Below are 18388 nucleotides of genomic sequence, written 5' to 3' on the forward strand. Positions count from 1 at the left end.
GGTAAAAAAAATTTTTACACACTCCGAGGAATGTCATACATGATGGATCATTAGCTTATAGACTAACTTTCACACATCTAGATGGCCGGGCGGGGTGGGTGTGGAGCCAGAGACAGCAGTGGGGTCAAACTGTAGAACCCAGTTCCTACATTTGAACATAAATATTGATTTTATCAAACAAAACTATGCTACATTTTATCTCTGGGACCCTCAGGATGACAAATCAGAGCAAGATTACTGAATGTAAGTACATTATTTACCTTCAGAGGTGAATGTATCAAACCAGTTGCCGTGATAATTTTTTTTTTGAGCACTCTCCTCAAACAATAGCACGGTATTTTTTCACTGTAATAGCTACTGTTAATTGGACACTGCAGTTAGATTAACAAGAATTTAAGCTTTCTGCCCATATAAGACATGTCTATGTCCCGGAAAGTTGGCTGTTGTTTACAATGACATTCTAGTCACATTAGCGCACGTTAGCAACAACCGTCCCGGTTTAGGGACACCCATCCCGTAGAGGTTAACCTGTTGAGGACAGATGTTCCGCTAGCGGAACCCCGTTCCGCCTGCGGAACCCCTAGCCAACAGCCAATGGCATCGCACGGCGCGAAATACAAAACCAACTAAAATACCACAATTCAATTTTCTCAAACAATCAACTATTTTACACCATTTTAAAGATAAGACTCTCATTAATCTAACCACATTGTCCGATTTCAAAAAGGCTTTACAGCGAAAGCAAAACATTAGATTATGTTAGGAGAGTACATAGACACAAATAATCACACCAGCCATTTTCCAAGCAAGCATATATGTCACTTAAACCCAAACCACAGCTAAATGCAGCACTAACCTTTGATGATCTTCACCAGATGACACTCCTAGGACATTATGTTATACAATACATGCATGTTTTGTTCAATCAAGTTCATATTTATATAAAAAAAACAGCTTTTTACATTAGCATGTGATGTTCAGAACTAGCATACCCACCGAAAATTTCCGGTGAATTTACTAAATTACTCATGATAAACGTTGACAAAATACATAACAATTATTTTAAGAATTATAGATACAGAACTCCTTTATGCAATCGCTATGACCGATTTTAAAATAGCTTTTCGGCGAAAGCACATTTTGCAATATTCAAACAGCGTTTGACGTACTTAGAAGCATGTCAAACGCTGTTTAAAATCCATTTTTATGCTATTTTTCGCGTAAAATAGCGATAATATTCCAACCGGGCAACGTTGTATTCATTCAAAGGCTGAAAGAAATAAAATGGAGAAGTCTCGTGAACGCGCATCTCAGTCTCACTGTCCCCAGGCTGACCACTTACAAACTCTGCTGTTGTACTTTGCCCAGAGACAGCAGACACCCCATTCCACTTTCTGGCGGCTTTAGAGAGCCAATGGAAGCCTTAGAAAGTGTCACGTTACAGCACAGATGCTGTAATGTCGATAGAGATGCAACAGAAGGACAACAAATTGTCAGACAGGGCACTTCCTGTATGGAATCTTCTCAGGTTTTGGCCTGCCATATGAGTTCTGTTATACTCACAGACACCATTCAAACAGTTTTAGAAACTTTAGAGTGTTTTCTATCCAAATATATTCTAGTTTCTGGGCAGGAGTAGTAACCAGATTAAATCAGGTACGTTTTTTATCCGGCCGTGAAAATACTGCCCCCTATCCCAAAGAAGTTAAATCCATGACAGGGAGTGTGATGAATCAGGATGCAGCTTTTGTGCACTTAGTGCACAGTTGCCGTGAGACCTAAACCAGCCACTACCCAGGGTGCACTCTGACAACTTTTAGAGACACGGAGAGAGTTTGGAGGGTGAAACACTCAAATACACTTACATAAACCAGACATGGGCTGTGTGTGTATGTGTGTAAGAATTTGACCAACTGGGGACATTTTATTAGTCCCCGCGAGGTCAAATGCTATTTCTAGGGGGTTTAGGGTTAGGGTTAGAATTAGTGTTAGAATTATGTTAAGGGTTAGGTGTAGGTTTAGGGTTAGGATTATGGTTAGGTTAAGGGTAAGAGTACAGGTTAGTGTTTAGCGTTAGGGGTTAGGGAAAATAGGACTTTGAATTGTGTCCTAACAAGGTTAGCTGTACAAGACTGTGTGTGTTAGTATAATCTGAGTGGATGAAAGGGGCCAATTATGTGACATTAAGACTCTGGATAACAGACATGACATCTCAGTTATACAACACATGGACTGACCTCAGCCCATTCACTTAGACCCCCTGTATATGAGAGAGAGAGAGAGAGAGAGAGCTGTTTGTGGAATGTACATTTCATAGCTTTGTGACATTCTCCCACTGTCAGTTGACTTCAGTTTAGAAAAATGCACACATTCACACACACCCTGATTGTGTAGCCTAATGGCCCTTTGTTTACCTATGGAAATTGGAGCCACATGCAGGTTGGTCTAGCCTCCAGTCCGTCCTTTCCACCATTTTGTTCCTGAATGCCACAGAAAATAATCTTTAATACAACAGTTATATGCTTGGCCCTCATTTGTCAACATTGATATGTAGCCTAAATGTGTTATTATTATCAATGTATCTAATTAGGATTTAAAAAATGGGGATAACGTTCATACAATGTATTACATGTTTAGCAAGGTGTTATGACTCCTCTGTCTGACTGCTGACAGACTGACTAGTGGATATTATGCAATGATATTCCTCTGCGAGTCCCTCCTCACACAAACACACACTCACACACTGATAGTACAAGGGAAGAGGAGGAGGAGGACATGGGTGGGGAAGCACCGCGTGCTGCTGCGGCTATAGGTCATTAAGGCGCGCGGTTCGTTCGTTGCTGAACAGATGCAGATCGGTGTGTGAATGAGAGAGAGACGACAATGAACGGTAGCTGGTGTGTCTGCGTGTGAGAGGAGAGAAGAGGAGCGGGAGTTGGAGCGACAGCGAGAGACAGACATGGAGGACTCGGAGCCTGGTGGAGAAGACGGTATGGTCGGCGGCTGGCGGTGGAATAACCGGAACACCGGAGCTCGAGACCAGGTTCAGCTCAGGCAGAAGATCCGGGATTTACCAGGACTATTGAAACATGGACTGCACCTACGGAAGAAAAGCGTGAGTACCGACATATCCATATAGAAACATTTTCCTTCCGTGTGTGTGTGTTGTGGTTGGTCGTTAAGCGTTAGTCGCGTTACCTCCCTGACCCCCTCTCTCTGTCACCTCATTGTCACGATTCACCTGGATGTGCTGTTGTTTCACACGAACAAACTGTAGCAACGGCAGGCAGTGTGTGTGTGTGTGTGTGTGTGTGTGTGTGTGTGTGTGTGTGTGAGTTTGTTTCAGGCTCCCGCCACTGGTTGTTGTACATCCATAATGTGTTTTAAGCTGCCAGACCAACATTTACATTTACATTTTAGTCATTTAGCAGACGCTCTTATCCAGAGCGACTTACATGCATGAATGCATACATTTTATACATTTTTTTTCACACACACACACACACACACACACACACACACACACACACACACACACAGCGCATCTTGGTCCAGACTTGATTCAGTTAATTATGTTACTTGCCCATTCATGTACTCTAATGGCCCCTTGTTCTCAACAGTTAATATGCTAACTGACAATGACAGTAATACTAACAGTGTTTTCCCAACTCTCCTCTAGTGTGTGTAGGTTGGTTGTGTAATGATGTGTGTTTGTTTACTGTGTTGAGGCGTGAAGGTATAGTACCTCTGATAGGACTACTCCTGGAGGAAGGAAGGACACACACACACACACACACACACACACACACACACACACACACACACACACACACACACACAACCACCTAACCTACAAACATACACGCCTAACCCACAAAGTAGTACAGAGCTGTCTGTTGAAGGTGTGAATGCAGGGTTAGTAGGGAAAGGCTATTAAACATGAGATCTGGTGTGTCCTGACATGTTTGGGAATCTAATGAATAGTACTACAACACAAGGTCAGCTTTATCATGCGTATTATAACTGAGGTGTTGTCAGACAGTAGCTGTAGTAAAAAGATAACAGTAGAAGTGTGTTAGTTTTTGTACTAAAGGGCCATGGCAGGGCCATGCAAGTGGGTGTGTCAAATACAAAATCTCATCAAATTTGATTTGTCACATGCCCCGAATACATTATGTTTAGAGTTCACAGTGAAATGCTTCCTTCAGTAAGAACATTAGCAAATCAAAATAGAAAATAGTAACACAATAAATAACAATAACGAAGCTATATACAGTAGAGTACCAGTACTGAGTCAATGTGCAGGGGTACCAGTACTGAGTCAATGTGCAGGGGTACCAGTACTGAGTCAATGTGCAGGGGTACCAGTACTGAGTCAATGTGCAGGGGTACCAGTACTGAGTCAATGTGCAGGGGTACCAGTACTGAGTCAATGTGCAGGGGTACCAGTACTGAGTCAATGTGCCGGGGTACCAGTACTGAGTCAATGTGCAGGGGTACCAGTACTGAGTCAATGTGCCGGGGTACCAGTACTGAGTCAATGTGCCGGGGTACCAGTACTGAGTCAATGTGCAGGGGTACCAGTACTGAGTCAATGTGCAGGGGTACCGGTACTGAGTCAATGTGCAGGGGTACCGGTACTGAGTCAATGTGCAGGGGTACCGGTACTGAGTCAATGTGCAGGGATACCGGTACTGAGTCAATGTGCAGGGGTACAGGTACTGAGTCAATGTGCAGGGGTACAGGTACAGGTACTGAGTCAATGTGCAGGGGTACCAGTACTGAGTCAATGTGCAGGGGTAAACACACAGAAATACGAGCCTTAGGTCATTAATATGGTCAAATCTGGAAATTATCATTTCGAAAACAAAACGTTTATTCTTTCAGTGAAATACAGAAATGTTCTGTATTTTATCGAGCGGGTGGCATCCATAAGTCTAAATATTGCTGTTACATTGCACAACCTTCAATGTTATGTCATAATTATGTAAAATTCTGGCAAATTAATTACGGTCTTCGTTAGGAAGAAATGGTCTTCACACAGTTCGCAACAAGCCAGTTCGCAAGAAAGGCATTGATGTTTATGGTTAGGTACATTGGTGCAACGACGGTGCTTTTCTCGCGAATGCGCTTGTTAAATCATCACCCGTTTGGCGAAGTTGACTGTGATTCGATGATAAATTAACAGGCACCGCATTGATTATTTGCAACGAAGGACAAGCTAGTTAAACAAGTAATATCATCAACCATGTGTAGTTAACTAGTGATTATGTTCAGGTTGATTGTTTTTTTTACGTTAAGTTTAATGCTAGCTAGCAACTTACCTTGGCTCCTTGCTGCACTCGCGTAACAGGTGGTCAGCCTGCCACGCAGTCTCCTCATGGAGTGCAATGTAATCGGCATCCAGAAATGCAGATTACCGATTGTTATGAAAACTGAAATCGCCCTAATTAATCGGGCCAATGCCGATTAATCGGTCGACCTCTGGTAAAAGTGACAAGGTAATCAGGATAGATAATAAACAGAGTAGCAGCAGTGTTGGTAGTTGAGGTAATATGTACATGTACAGTGGTTCGTCCTTTAAAAGTTGCAGCGTACTGCAGCACAGCTTGCATGGTGCCACAGAATTCTGTGACATGTTATTTAAGTGTCAACCACTGCTCCCTTTAATGCTAGTTGGTGCTAGTTTGACCACCAGAGGGCATCTTTGAGAAGCATTTGATAACCTTCAATAGCGGCTGTACTAGAGAATTTAAAACCTTTTTTGTAAGAACATGGTATATGGAAATGTTGCTTAATTAATTTGATTAATATTATGGTGTTTCTATTCCAAGAAAAATATGGCGCTGTACAACTTGACGGTCAGGAGTAGGCTACAGTACTGGGCTATTTAGCTAAAGAGTCCCTGTGTCGTGCAGGTACGCGGGAGGCCGGGGTTAAATTCACCGACAGGGAGGAAGGAGTAGGCTGTCCTTGTAAATAAGAATTTGTTCTTAACTGACTTGCTTAGTTAAATAAAGGTTACACTAAGAGCATAGCATTTCTACACCCTAATTGTATAATTGTAGTCTAACCAATACCCAAACGGAGATTCAGTGAAAATAAAAATCTCATTGATTTATCAAGACCAGTCCCCATGCTTGTCTCAGAGCACCACTTTTAACAGCACATAGTGAGACTCATGTCGCCTACGGTAGTCCTACAGTATAACGAAAAATATGACGTGTCTCTCCACCAATAATGACATATAGAGGATTGGAGGATTCTAAATTAAAACCAGAAGCCGCCTCATTGGTCTCCCGGTGGCGGCCGGCACAGATATCAAACCTGCGTCTGTAGCAACGCATTTTGCACTGCGCCGCTCAGGAGGCCCCATCCACAAAGTATCAAAATACTGAGAGGTGTTGGTAAAGGTATATTGTCCTGCTAATAGCCCATAAGGAGCTATTATAATACTGTACATGGTGACCAGGTCAGGATAACCAAAACATTTCTTTATTAAAAACTATCAGAAAGAATGTTGGTACTTATTTATGTTTGATCCAATGCCATGAATGAGTGAGTCACTCAGCTTTATGTAGGTGCTGTGACTATATGACTGTGCTATCGACTTGATAATATATAACATTTTGGAGGTTATTTCATTAAAAAAACCCGAAAGTGAGCGATTGTAATCTGAATAAAGGCCAAAACATTTATTTCTGTTTTTAGAGGGAGATAAACGCTGGACCAATTGTGCGTAGCCCTATGGGACTCCCAATCACGGTCGAATGTGATACATAATAATAATAATACTTTGTGTTGTATTATTTGTTTTGTCTTTTCTAGTGGATTAAATTGAAATTGCTACCAATCACTGCCGGTTGTGATACAGCCAACCTAACTAAGAAATAAATTGTTGACCTCCACAAGTCTGATTCATCCTTGGGAACAATTTCCAAACATCTGAAGGTACCACGTTCATCTGTACAAACAATAGTACACAAGTATAAACACCATGGGACCACGCAGCCGTCATACCGCTCAGGAAGGAGACGCGTTCTGTCTCCTAGAGATGAACGTACTTTGGTGCAAAAAGTGCAAATCAATCCCAGAACAGCAAAGGACCTTGTGAAGATGCTGGAGGAAACAGTTACAAAAGTATCTATATACACAGTAAAACAAGTCCTTTATCGACATAACCTGAAAGGCCGCTCAGCAAGGAAGAAGCCAGTGCTCCAAAACTGCCATAAAAAAAACCTATGGTTTGCAACTGCACATGTGGACAAAGATCGTACTTTTTGGAGAAATGTCCTCTAGTCTGGTGAAACAAAAATAGAACTGTTTGGCCATAATGACCATTGTTATGTTTGGAGGGAAAAGGGGGAGGCTTGCAAGCCGAAGAACACCATCCCAACCGTGAAGCTCGGGGGTGGCAGCATCATGTTGTGGGGGTGCTTTGCTGCAGGAGGGACTGGTGCACTTCACAAAATAGATGGCATCATGAGGGAGGAAAATGACGTGGATATATTGAAGCAACATCTCAAGACATCAGTCAGGAAGTTAAAGCTTGGTCGCAATGACCCAAAGCATACTTCTAAAGTTATGACAAAATGACTTAAGGACAACAAAGTCAAGGTATTGGAGTGGCCATCACAAAGTCCTGACCTCAATCCTATAGAAAATTTGTGGGCAGAACTGAAAAAGTGTGTGCGAGCAAGGAGGCCTACAAACCTGACTCAGTTACACTAGCTCTGTCCGGAGGAATGGGCTAAAATTCACCCAACTTATTGTGGGAAGCTTGTGGAAGGCTACCCTGAACCTTTGACCCAGGTTAAACAATTTAAAGGCAATGCTACCAAATACTAATTGAGTGCATGTAAACTTCTGTGTCACGTCCTGACCAGTAAAGGGGTTATTTGTTCTTATAATTTGGTCAGGACGTGGCAGGGGGTATTTGTTTTATGTGGTTCAGGGTGTGTTTGTGTATGTGTTCATGTAGAGGGGGTATTTGGTTTATATGGTTCGGGGTGGTTGTGTATGTAGAGGGGTATTTGATTTATGTATTCCGGGGTTTTTGGGTTATCGTTCTATGTTAGTTTATTTCTATGTTCTGTCTAGGCGTTTGTATTTCTATGTTTTGGTAATGGGGATTGGGGCCTTCAGTTGGAGGCAGCTGTCTATCGTTGCCTCTGATTGAAGGTCCTATATTTAGGAGTGTGTTTGTTTTGGGAATTGTGGGAGATTGTTTCTTGTTTTGCTGTATGCCTGACGAGACTGTCTAGTTCGTTTGTGTTTTTTGTATACGTTGTTTGTGTTTTTCCTTCTTCACAAATAAAAAGATGAGTATACATTTTCCCGCTGCGTTTTGGTCTACACCCTACGACACCTGTGACATTCTGACCCACTGGGAATGTGATGAAAGAAATAAAAGCTGAAATAAATAATTCTCTCTACTATTATTCTGACATTTCATATTCTTAAAATAAAGTGGTGATCCTAACTGACCTAAGACAGGGAATTGTTACTAGGATTATATGTCAGGAATTGTGAAAAACTGAGTTTAAATGTATTTGGCTACGGTGTATGTAAACTTCCGACTTCAACTGTATGTCACTCCCTTTGGTTTCTTCCCCAGTCGTCATTGTTTCTGTTCCATGTCGGTGCGCTGTTTGTGATACGTGTTTGTTTCATTTATTTATTAAATGTATTCACTCCCTGAACTTGCTTCCCGCCTCCCAGCGTACATCGTTACAGGGTAGCAACATAGAAAGAAGCTGGCTTGATGAAAACTGTCCTTTTCGTCTGTTCTCTTTGGTCGCAATGTCATTTTATTTTATATAAACAGCTCGTTTTTGAATGGTAACTGTGTTAAGGGTGGAGTTTGGGGCGGGATGAGGAGTACTGGCAAGGTGTGACTTTCACACCTACAGTAGCCGGGCTATAAAGAGTCTATTGTCCTGCTAATCGGGCTACAAGTGTTTGTAAACCTGTTTTCAAAATGCCACCAGCTGTCCATCACTACTGTAAATAAAAACACAGCATCTTGTTTACATCTTGTTTACATTCTTTATTGTAACCACAATTTCACAAATAATTTGTATCTACCTTTCCAATTACTTTTAGAGTTTGGGATTTACAAATGTGTGCTTTTCATGTCATTTTTCGTTAAATCCAGTTCGGATTTAAGTATAACTTCTGAGTGATGCCTTTAATGAGGCCATAATGGTCTAATGGTTTAATATTTAATAATGTCTGCCCTCCGAATTCATATCTAAGGGGCATTTTTCTCTCCATTATTAGTTACATTGTTTTAGTTTGAACGTGCAGACTGGCACTAAGAACAGCGGGTACGTTTCCCTAGTCAGCGCCATTATTAGTGCAATGCCCTTTAAAGTGTGGCTCTGTGTTACACAGTGTGGCGGGGTGGGGGTCCACCCCCTTCCTCCTCCTCCTTCCCCAGGGGCTAGGTCTGTCTTCTGTGCGTGGCTCTGCGGCCCACCCCGTGCCCCCTGCCCTCGTGCCTTGAACCTCGCGCGCCCACCGCTATTTCAATGGATACAGCTGGAGAACTGCAAGACAATCCCATTGTGCTATTTCAGTGGATACAGCTGGAGAACTGCAAGACAATCCCATTGTGCTATTTCAGTGGATACAGCTGGAGGACTGCAAGACAATCCCATTGTTCTATTTCAGTGGATACAGCTGGAGAACTGCAAGACAATCCCATTGTGCTATTTCAGTGGATACAGCTGGAGGACTACAAGACAATCCCATTGTTCTATTTCAGTGGATACAGCTGGAGAACTGCAAGGCAATCCCATTGTGCTATTTCAGTGGATACAGCTGGAGGACTGCAAGACAATCCCATTGTGCTATCTCAGTGGATACAGCTGGAGAACTGCAAGACAATCCCATTGTGCTATTTCAGTGGATACAGCTGGAGAACTGCAAGACAATCCCATTGTTCTATTTCAGTGGATACAGCTGGAGGACTACAAGACAATCCCATTGTTCTATTTCAGTGGATACAGCTGGAGGACTGCAAGACAATCCCATTGTGCTATTACAGTGGATACAGCTGGAGAACTGCAAGACAATCCCATTGTGCTATTTCAGTGGATACAGCTGGAGAACTGCAAGGCAATCCCATTGTGCTATTTCAGTGGATACAGCTGGAGAACTGCAAGGCAATCCCATTGTGCGCCACTCAGGAGCCTTGACCAATATGACCAATACATATTGTCCTGCTAATACCAGGGTTAATGATATATCTGTGAGAATATCCAACAGGCTTTTATATCATTCTACATTAATAATAATAATCGCTTTGTTTTAAAAAATAACAATATTTTGGAGATTATTTTGTTTTCAAATAACATAAAATGAGCGAGAAGAAGGCCATTCTTGAACATGGGGTGAGACATTGTTACTAATTTGTAAATAAAGCCAGTTTGTTATTTAGAATGATTTATTTCTGTTTTTAGAGGGAGAGAAACCAAACACCTACAGTCATCTCACGGGTCTCCCAGTCGAAGCCGGCACGGTATTGAACCATCATCTGTAGCAACACAGATTACACTGTGATGCAGTGTCTTAGACTGCTGCGCCACTCAGGCGCTGTACAACGTGACTGGTCGGGAGTAGGCTACAGTGCTACAGAGACACAGTAGCACCTTGGGACCCAAAAGCATAATCAGTGCTCTAACTCCCCCTTGCGCTGGCCTGGAGCAATAATGTAATGATGCATGGTACCGTACTAAACCATAAATTACCTCATTACCGCATAATCGCTAAACTTTTAGTGGAGCAACCACTGTATGTAGGGGTAAAAGTGACTAGGTAATCAGAATAGATTATAAACAGAGTAGCAGCAGCAGCATATGTGAGGAGTGTAAAAGTGTGTGTATGTGTGTGTGTGTTTGTGTGTGGCATCTATATGCATGTGTGTGTGTTTTATGTGTGTGAGCGTATGTAATGTTTGTGAGTGTATGTGTGTTGGAGTGTCAGTGTATGTATGTATGAGTGTGTGGGTGGGTGGAGTCCAGTCAGTGTGTGGGTGGAGTCCAGTCAGTGTGTGGGTGGAGTCCAGTCAGTGTGTGGGTGGAGTCCAGTCAGTGTGTGGGTGGAGTCCAGTCAGTGCAAGAGAGTCAGTCCAAAAAAGGGTCAATGTAAATAGTCCAGTGGCCATTTGATTAAATGTTCAGCAGTCTTATGGCTTTGGGGTAGAAGCTGTTCAGGAGCCTTTTGGTCCCAGACTTGGTGCTCCGGTACCGCTTGCCATGCGGTTCCAGAGTGAACAATCTATGGCTTGGGTTGCTGTGGTCTTTGACATTTTTTCGAGCCTTCCTCTGACACCGTCTGGTATAGAGGTCCTGGATGGCAGGGAGCTCGGACCCAGTGATGTACTGGGCCGTACGCACCATCCTCTGTAGCGCCTTGCGGTCGGATGCCAAGCAGTTGCCATACCAAGCGGTGATGCAGCCAGTCAAGATGCTCTCAATGGTGCAGCTGTAGAACTTTTTGAGGATCTGAGGCCCCATTCCAAGTCTTTTCAGCCTCCTGAGATGCCCTCTTCATGACTTTGTTGGTGTGTGTGGACCATGTTAATTCCTTAGTGATGAGGACACCGAGGTGCTTGAAGCTCTCGACCTACTCCACTACAGCCCCGTCAATGTTGATGGGGGGGCGTGCTCGCCCCGCCGTTTACTGTAGGCCACGATCAGCTCCTTTGTCTTGCTGACATTGAGGGAGAGATTGTTGTCCTGGCACCACACTGCCAGGTCACTGACCTCCTCTCTATAGGCTGTCTCATTGTCGTTGGTGATCAGGCCAAGCACCGTCGTGTCATCAACAAACTTAATGATGGTGTTGGAGTCATGCGTAGCCACATTGTCATGGGTAAACAGGGAGTACAGGAGGGGACTGAGCAGGCATTCCCTGTTCTTCCCACGTGTTCAGGGTCAGTGTGACGGATGTGTTGTTGCCTACCCTCACCACCTGGGGGCGACCGTCAGGAAGCCCTGGATCCAGTTGCAGAGGGAGGTGTTCAATCTCAGGAATCTGAGCTTAGTGATGGAAGGCACTATGGTGGTGAACGCTGAGCTGCCGTCATTGAACAGCGTTCTCACATAGGTGTTTCTCTTATCCAGGTGGGAAAGGGCAGTGTGGAGAGCACTAGATATTGTGTAATCTGTGGATCTGTTGGGGTGGTATGTGAATTGCAGTGGGTCCAGGGTGTCTGGGATGATGGTATTGATGTGAGCCATGACCAGCATTTCATGGCTACAGACGTGAGTGCTATGGGTCGAATGTTATTTAGACAGGTTACCTTGGTGTTCTTGGGCACAGGGACTATGGTGGTCTGCTTGAAACATGTAGGTATTGCAGACTGTGTCAGGGAGAAGTTGAAAATGTTAGTGAAGACATTTGCCTGCTGGTCAGCGTGTGCTCTGAGTATGCATCCTCGTAATCCGTCTGGCCCAGCGGACTTGTTAATGTTAACCTGTATAAAGGTCTTGCTCACATCGGCTAAGGAGAGCAAGATCGCACAGTCGTCCGGAACAGCTGGGGCTCTCATGCATGGTTTGGTGTTGCTTGCCTCGAAGCGAGGATGGAAGGAATTTAGATCATCTGGTAGGCTCGCGTCACTGGGCAGCTCGCGGCCAGGGTTTTCCTTTGTAATCATGATAGTTTGCAAGCCCTGCCACATCCGACGAGCATCAAAGCCGGCGTAGTAGGATTCAATCTTAGTTCTGTGTTGACGCTTTGCCTGTTTGATGGCTCGTCGAAGGTTGTAGCGGGATTTCTTATAAGTGTCCGGATTTTGATCCCGCACCTTGAAAGCGGAAGCTATAGCCTTTAGCTTAGTGCGGATGTTGCCTGTAATCCATGGCTTCTGGTTGGGATATGTACATATGGTCAGTGTGGGACGACGTTGTCGATGTACTTATTATTGAAGACGGTGACAGATGTGGTAAATTCTTCAATGTTATTGGATGAATCCTGGAACATATTCCAGTCTGTACTAGTGAAACAGTCCTGTAGCTTAGCATCCTCTTCATCCGAACGCTTCCGTATTGAGCACGTCAATGGTACTTCCTGTTTGAGTTTTTGCTTGTAAGCGGGAATCAGGCAGATACAGTTATGGTCAGATTTGCCAAAGGGAGGGCGGGGAGAGTTTTGTATGTGTGTGGAGTAAATGTGGTCTAGAGTTTTTCACCTCAGGTTGGACAGGTGACATGCTGGTAAAAATTGGGTAAAATGGATTTCAATTTCCCTGCATTAAAATCACTGGCCACTAAGAGCACCACCTCTGGATGTGAATTTTCATGTTTGCTTATGGCCCTATACAGCTCCTTGACTGAGGTCTTAGTTTCAAATTGTAATGTCAAATGCACAAGTATACATTGGTGGAAAAAGTACCAAACTATCATACTTGAGTCAAAGTAAAGATACGCTAATAGAAAATTACTCAAGTAAAAGTAAAAGTCACCCAGTAAAATTCTACTTGAGTTAAAGTATAAAAGTATTTGGTTTAAAATATACTTAAGTATCAAAAATAAAAGTAAAAATCATTTCAAATTCCTTATATTAAGCAAACCAGATGGCACCATTTTCTTGTTTTTTGTATTTACAGGAGCCACGGTCACACTCCAACATTCAGACATAATTTACAAATGAAGCATGTGTGTTTAGTGAGTCCGCCAGATCAGAGGCAGTAGGGAGGACAAAGGATGTTCTGTTGAAAAGCGTGTGAATTTGACTATTTTCCTGTCCTGCTAAGTATTCAAAATGTAACGAGTACTTTTGGGTGTCAGGGAAAGTGTATGGAGTAAAAAGTACAATATTTTCTTAAGGAAAGTAGTGAAGTAAAAGTAAAAGTAGTCAAAAATATAAAAAGTAAAGTACAGATACCCACAAAAATGATTTAAGTAGTACTTTAAAGTATTTTTACTTAAGTACTTTACACCACTGCCAGTATAGTGACATGCTTTTCTTGCAAGCTCTAACCCCAGCAATGCAGTAATCAATGTAATACACACCTCCTCCCTTAACCTTACCCGAAGCTGCCGTTCGGTCTTGACGATGCATAAAAAACTACCTAGATGTATATTATCCATGTCCTTGTGCAGCCACGACTCTGAGAAACATAGGATATTACAGTTCTTCAGGTCCCATTAATCAGAGTTCGTCCAGTTGCTTCTCCAATGACTGTACGTTTGCCAAAAGAATGGCGGGTAGGGGCGGTTTATTTGCACGCCAACGTAGTTTTATCAGTCTGCCCCTTTTGCACCATTTCTTTACCGAGTCCTAGGGATTTGCGCCTTGTCCAGAGTAAGCAGAACGTCCACAGCAGCTGACTTGATGAAGTAGAAGTTGTTGTCCAAATGGAGGTTAGTGATCGCTGTTCTGACATCCAGAAGCTATTTTTTTGTCGTAGGAAGTGACGGTGTTTGAAAACACCGGTGGTCTGTAACAAAGTTGCTTTGATGTTGCTAACTTGATTTTTTGAATGAAACTGGAAACTGGATGTTTTTTTTTTTTTCATTCAGCAAGGCAGGGATTTCTCACTCACGTCCAGTGCCAGGATCATGCTGCTGTGAATCAATCAATCACATTTATTTATAAAGCCCTTCTTACATCAGCTGATGTCACAAAGTGCTGTACAGAAACCCAGCCTAAAACCCCAAACAGCAAGCAATGCAGGTGTAGAACAATGCCAATGATAATCACTAAAGCCTGAGCTAGCCGTCTACTGGTAAGTGAAACTAGTTAGCAAGCTAGAAGCCTACATTGCTTGTTGTCGCTAGAATACTGCTTGATATGGCTGGACTGCTTGACAACCCTCAGGTAGTCTCTAGAGCATGTTATGACATCTGGCCTGGGTTTGTTTGTTCGACCCGACAAAAACTAAATCTAAAATGTTTTTTGCTAATCAAACGTGGGCATGCCAAGCGTGCAGTGCTACAGCATTCTCAGCCACACACAGTACTCTAATCTGAGAGTAATCAATTTCTACCAGATAATGACCCCCACTCTCACACACGCACCCACCCACCCACACACACAAGCATGCACGCACCCACACACACACGCACACACGCACCCACACACACACACACACACACACGTGTCGGCGTGTGCTGACTCTCCATCGCCTCTCTCTCCCGTTCTTTCTTTCTTTCTCTTTCCCGGGTCGTTCCATGTCATTTCAGCAAGCCATGACACCCACCATCTCAGATTGTTCTGGAATTGTTTCTGTAGTTAGAAACCAGTAAGATTAGCATTCCAGAAGCATTATTTTATTGAAATATAATTGAATCTCTGACAAATTAAGCAAATTGATTGCACCCAAATTGGCCATTTTAATTTATAGGAGTCATATAATATTAAATATTTATAGTACCTAACATCCGATTTGGACCAAACCTTTTTCTAACAATAAGTAAGACATGAGGAATCCAAAGCAGTGGTCAAAAGCCATCCGCTTACACAACCATAAGTATTTGGTATCAGTCCTCTATGTTTGACTAGTAGTATGGAGCTGCGGCTCGGCGTATTGTTTCTTAATCCTATGTGAAGCATTCTCAGTGAAATTGTTGTATTCCCCTGTTCAGAGAAATTAGTCATTGAAGTTATTGGGTTTATGACCCATCCTACATCATATTATCAGGTTCTGACCACTAGATGGTGCTGCTCCTGCTATTAGGGGATTCTTTTTTAAAGAATCCACCCCATTGATTTCCTTACCCTGCAAGCAGTTTATGGACAAGGTATGCCAGCAACCCATGCTAACGTCTGTCCCGAAGCAAGCACCAATTAGCCTGGAGCTAGCCCATGCTAGGCCCATTCTCCCAGCTAGCTGAAGAGGCCCATCAGCCACTCCTGGGCTACAATACCTGGACCCCTTCTACTGCCGGTACGGGGCACAGAACCCCGCCGATCCTTCACGACTGGACTACCGACGTAACCTGCTCGAGGGGGTACTCAACTGGCCCCTACGCCGCGAGGTCCCCTGCATGCCCATCTGCTAGCCTGCTAGCCGCGGCCTGCTAGTTGCTAGCCGCGGCCCGCTAGCTGTCTAGAGCATATTGGACTGTTAGCTGAATAGATCCATCGGCCAATTTCTTGGGCCACTATACCTATTTTGCCAATTGGACTTGGACCCCTCTGCTACTCAGAACCCTACTAATCCATCACGACTGGTCTATCGACGTCACCGCATGGGGAGGCTAAAACAGACTTTCCTCCGTCGACTACGCATGCCTCTCCCTAATATCAATATGCCTTGTCCATTACTGTCCTGGTTAGTGATTATTGTCTTATTTCACTGTAGAGCCTCTAGCCCTGCTCAAAATGCCTTAACCAACCATTTTGTTCCACCTCCCACATATGCGGTGACATCACCTGGTTTAAACCTCTCTAGAGACAATATCTCTCTCATCATTACTCAATGCCTAGGTTTACCTCCAATGTACTCACATCCTACCATACCTTTGTCTGTACATTATACCTTGAATCTATTCTATCGCGCCCAGAAACCTGCTCCTTCTTACTCTCTGTTCCGAACGTACTAGATGACCAGTTCTGTTAGCCTTTAGCCGTACCCTTATCATACTCCTCCTCTGTTCCTCTAGCTCCACTCCTACTCCCCAGGTGCTCTCATTTGTTGACTTCTGTAACCGTAAAAGCCTTGGTTTCATGCATGTTAACATTAGAAGCCTACTCCCTAAGTTTGTTTTATTCACTGCTTTAGCACACTCTGCAAACCCGGATGTCCTAGCCGTGTCTGAATCCTGGCTTAGGAAGACCACCAAAAACCCTGAAATTTCCATCCATAACTATAACATCTTCCGACAAGATAGAACTGCCAAAGGGGGCGGTGTTGCAATCTACTGCAGAGATAGCCTGCAGAGTTCTGTCTTACTATCCAGGTCTGTACCCAAACAATTCAAGCTTCTACTTTTAAAAATCGGGTTGAGGTCAGGACTCTGACCAGATGGCATATTTTCTTCTGTTGAAGCCATTCTGTTGTTGACTTCTGTGTTTTACTTCTGTGTTTTGAGTCTTTGTCCTGTTGCGTCACCCAACTTCTGTTGAGCTTCAATTGGCAGACAGATAGCCTTACATTCTCCAGCAAAATGTCTTGATAAACTTGGGAATTAATTTTTCCATCGATGATAGTAAACTGTCCAGGCCCTGAGGCAGCAAAGCAGCCCCAAACCATGATGCTCCCTCCACCATACTTTACAGTGAGGATGAGGTTTTGATGTTGGTGTGCTGTGCTTTTTTTCTCCACACATAATGTTGTGTGTTCCTTCCAAACTACTCAACTGTAGTTTAATCTGGCCACAGAATATTTTGCCAGTAGCGCTGTGGAACATCCAGGAGCACTTTTGCACACTTCAGACGTGCAGCAATGGTTTTTTTTGACAGAAGCAGCTTCTTCCGTGGTGTTCTCCCATGAACACCATTCTTTTTTAGTTTTTTTACGTATCGTAGACTCATCAACAGAGATGTTAGCATGTTCCAGAGATTTATGTAAGTCTTTAGCTGACACTCTAGGATTGTTCTTAACCTCATTGAGCATTCTGTGCTGTGCTCTTGCAGTCATCTGTGCAGGACGGCCACTCCTAGGGAGAGTAGCAACAGTGCTAAACTTTCTCTATTTATAGACAATTTGTCTTACCCGTGGGCTGATGAACATCAAGGCTTTCAGAGATACTTTTGTAAACCTTTCCAGCTTTATGCAAGTCAACAATTCTTAATCTTAGGTCTTCTGAGATATATTTTGTTCAAGGCATGGTTGACATCAGGCAATGCTTCTTGTGAATAGCAAACTCAAATGTTGTGAGTGTTTTTTATAGGGCAAGGCAGCTCTAACCAACATCTCCAATCTCTTCTCATTGATTGGACTCCAGGTTAGCGGACTCCTGCCTCCAATTAGCTGTTGGAGAGGTCATTAGCCTAGGGGTTCACATACTTTTCCCAACCTACACTGTGAATGTTTAAATGATGTATTCAATATATACAAGAAGAATACAATAATTTGTGTGTTATTAGTTGAAGCACACTATGTTTGTCTACTGTTGTGACTTAGATGAAGATCAGATCAAATTTGATGACCAATTTATGCAGAAATCCAGGTAATTCCAAAGTGTTCACATACTTATTTTGCCACTGTATGTGTCTCTCTAATATGGTCATACATTTGGCAGGAGGTTGGGAAGTGCAGCTCAGTTTCCACCTCATTTTGTGGGCAGTGTGCACATAACCTGTCTTCTCTTGAGAGCCAGGTCTACCTTTCTCAATAGCAAGGCTATGCTCACGGAGTCTGTACATAGTCAAAGATTTCCTTAAGTTTGGGTCAGTCACAGTGGTCAGGTATTCTGCGACTGTGTATTCT

At 43.3% G+C, this 18388-nt stretch overlaps 1 protein-coding gene across 3 annotated transcripts in view; it reads left to right on the forward strand.

Annotated features, from left to right (window-relative positions):
- Positions 1-2739: 2739 nt before the first annotated feature.
- LOC106570585 (rap guanine nucleotide exchange factor 5) overlaps positions 2740-18388 on the forward strand; it is a 101333-nt gene continuing 85684 nt past the window's right edge. For all 3 annotated transcript variants that reach the window (XM_045694949.1, XM_045694951.1, XM_045694950.1), the window contains exon 1: positions 2740-3115. In XM_045694949.1, coding sequence (XP_045550905.1) covers positions 2960-3115 — 156 coding nt within the window. In that variant the 5' untranslated portion in view covers positions 2740-2959. The remainder of the gene's footprint in view (positions 3116-18388) is intronic.

The sequence above is a fragment of the Salmo salar genome, chromosome ssa14, assembly GCF_905237065.1.
Source record: "Salmo salar chromosome ssa14, Ssal_v3.1, whole genome shotgun sequence".
NCBI lineage: Eukaryota > Metazoa > Chordata > Actinopteri > Salmoniformes > Salmonidae > Salmo > Salmo salar.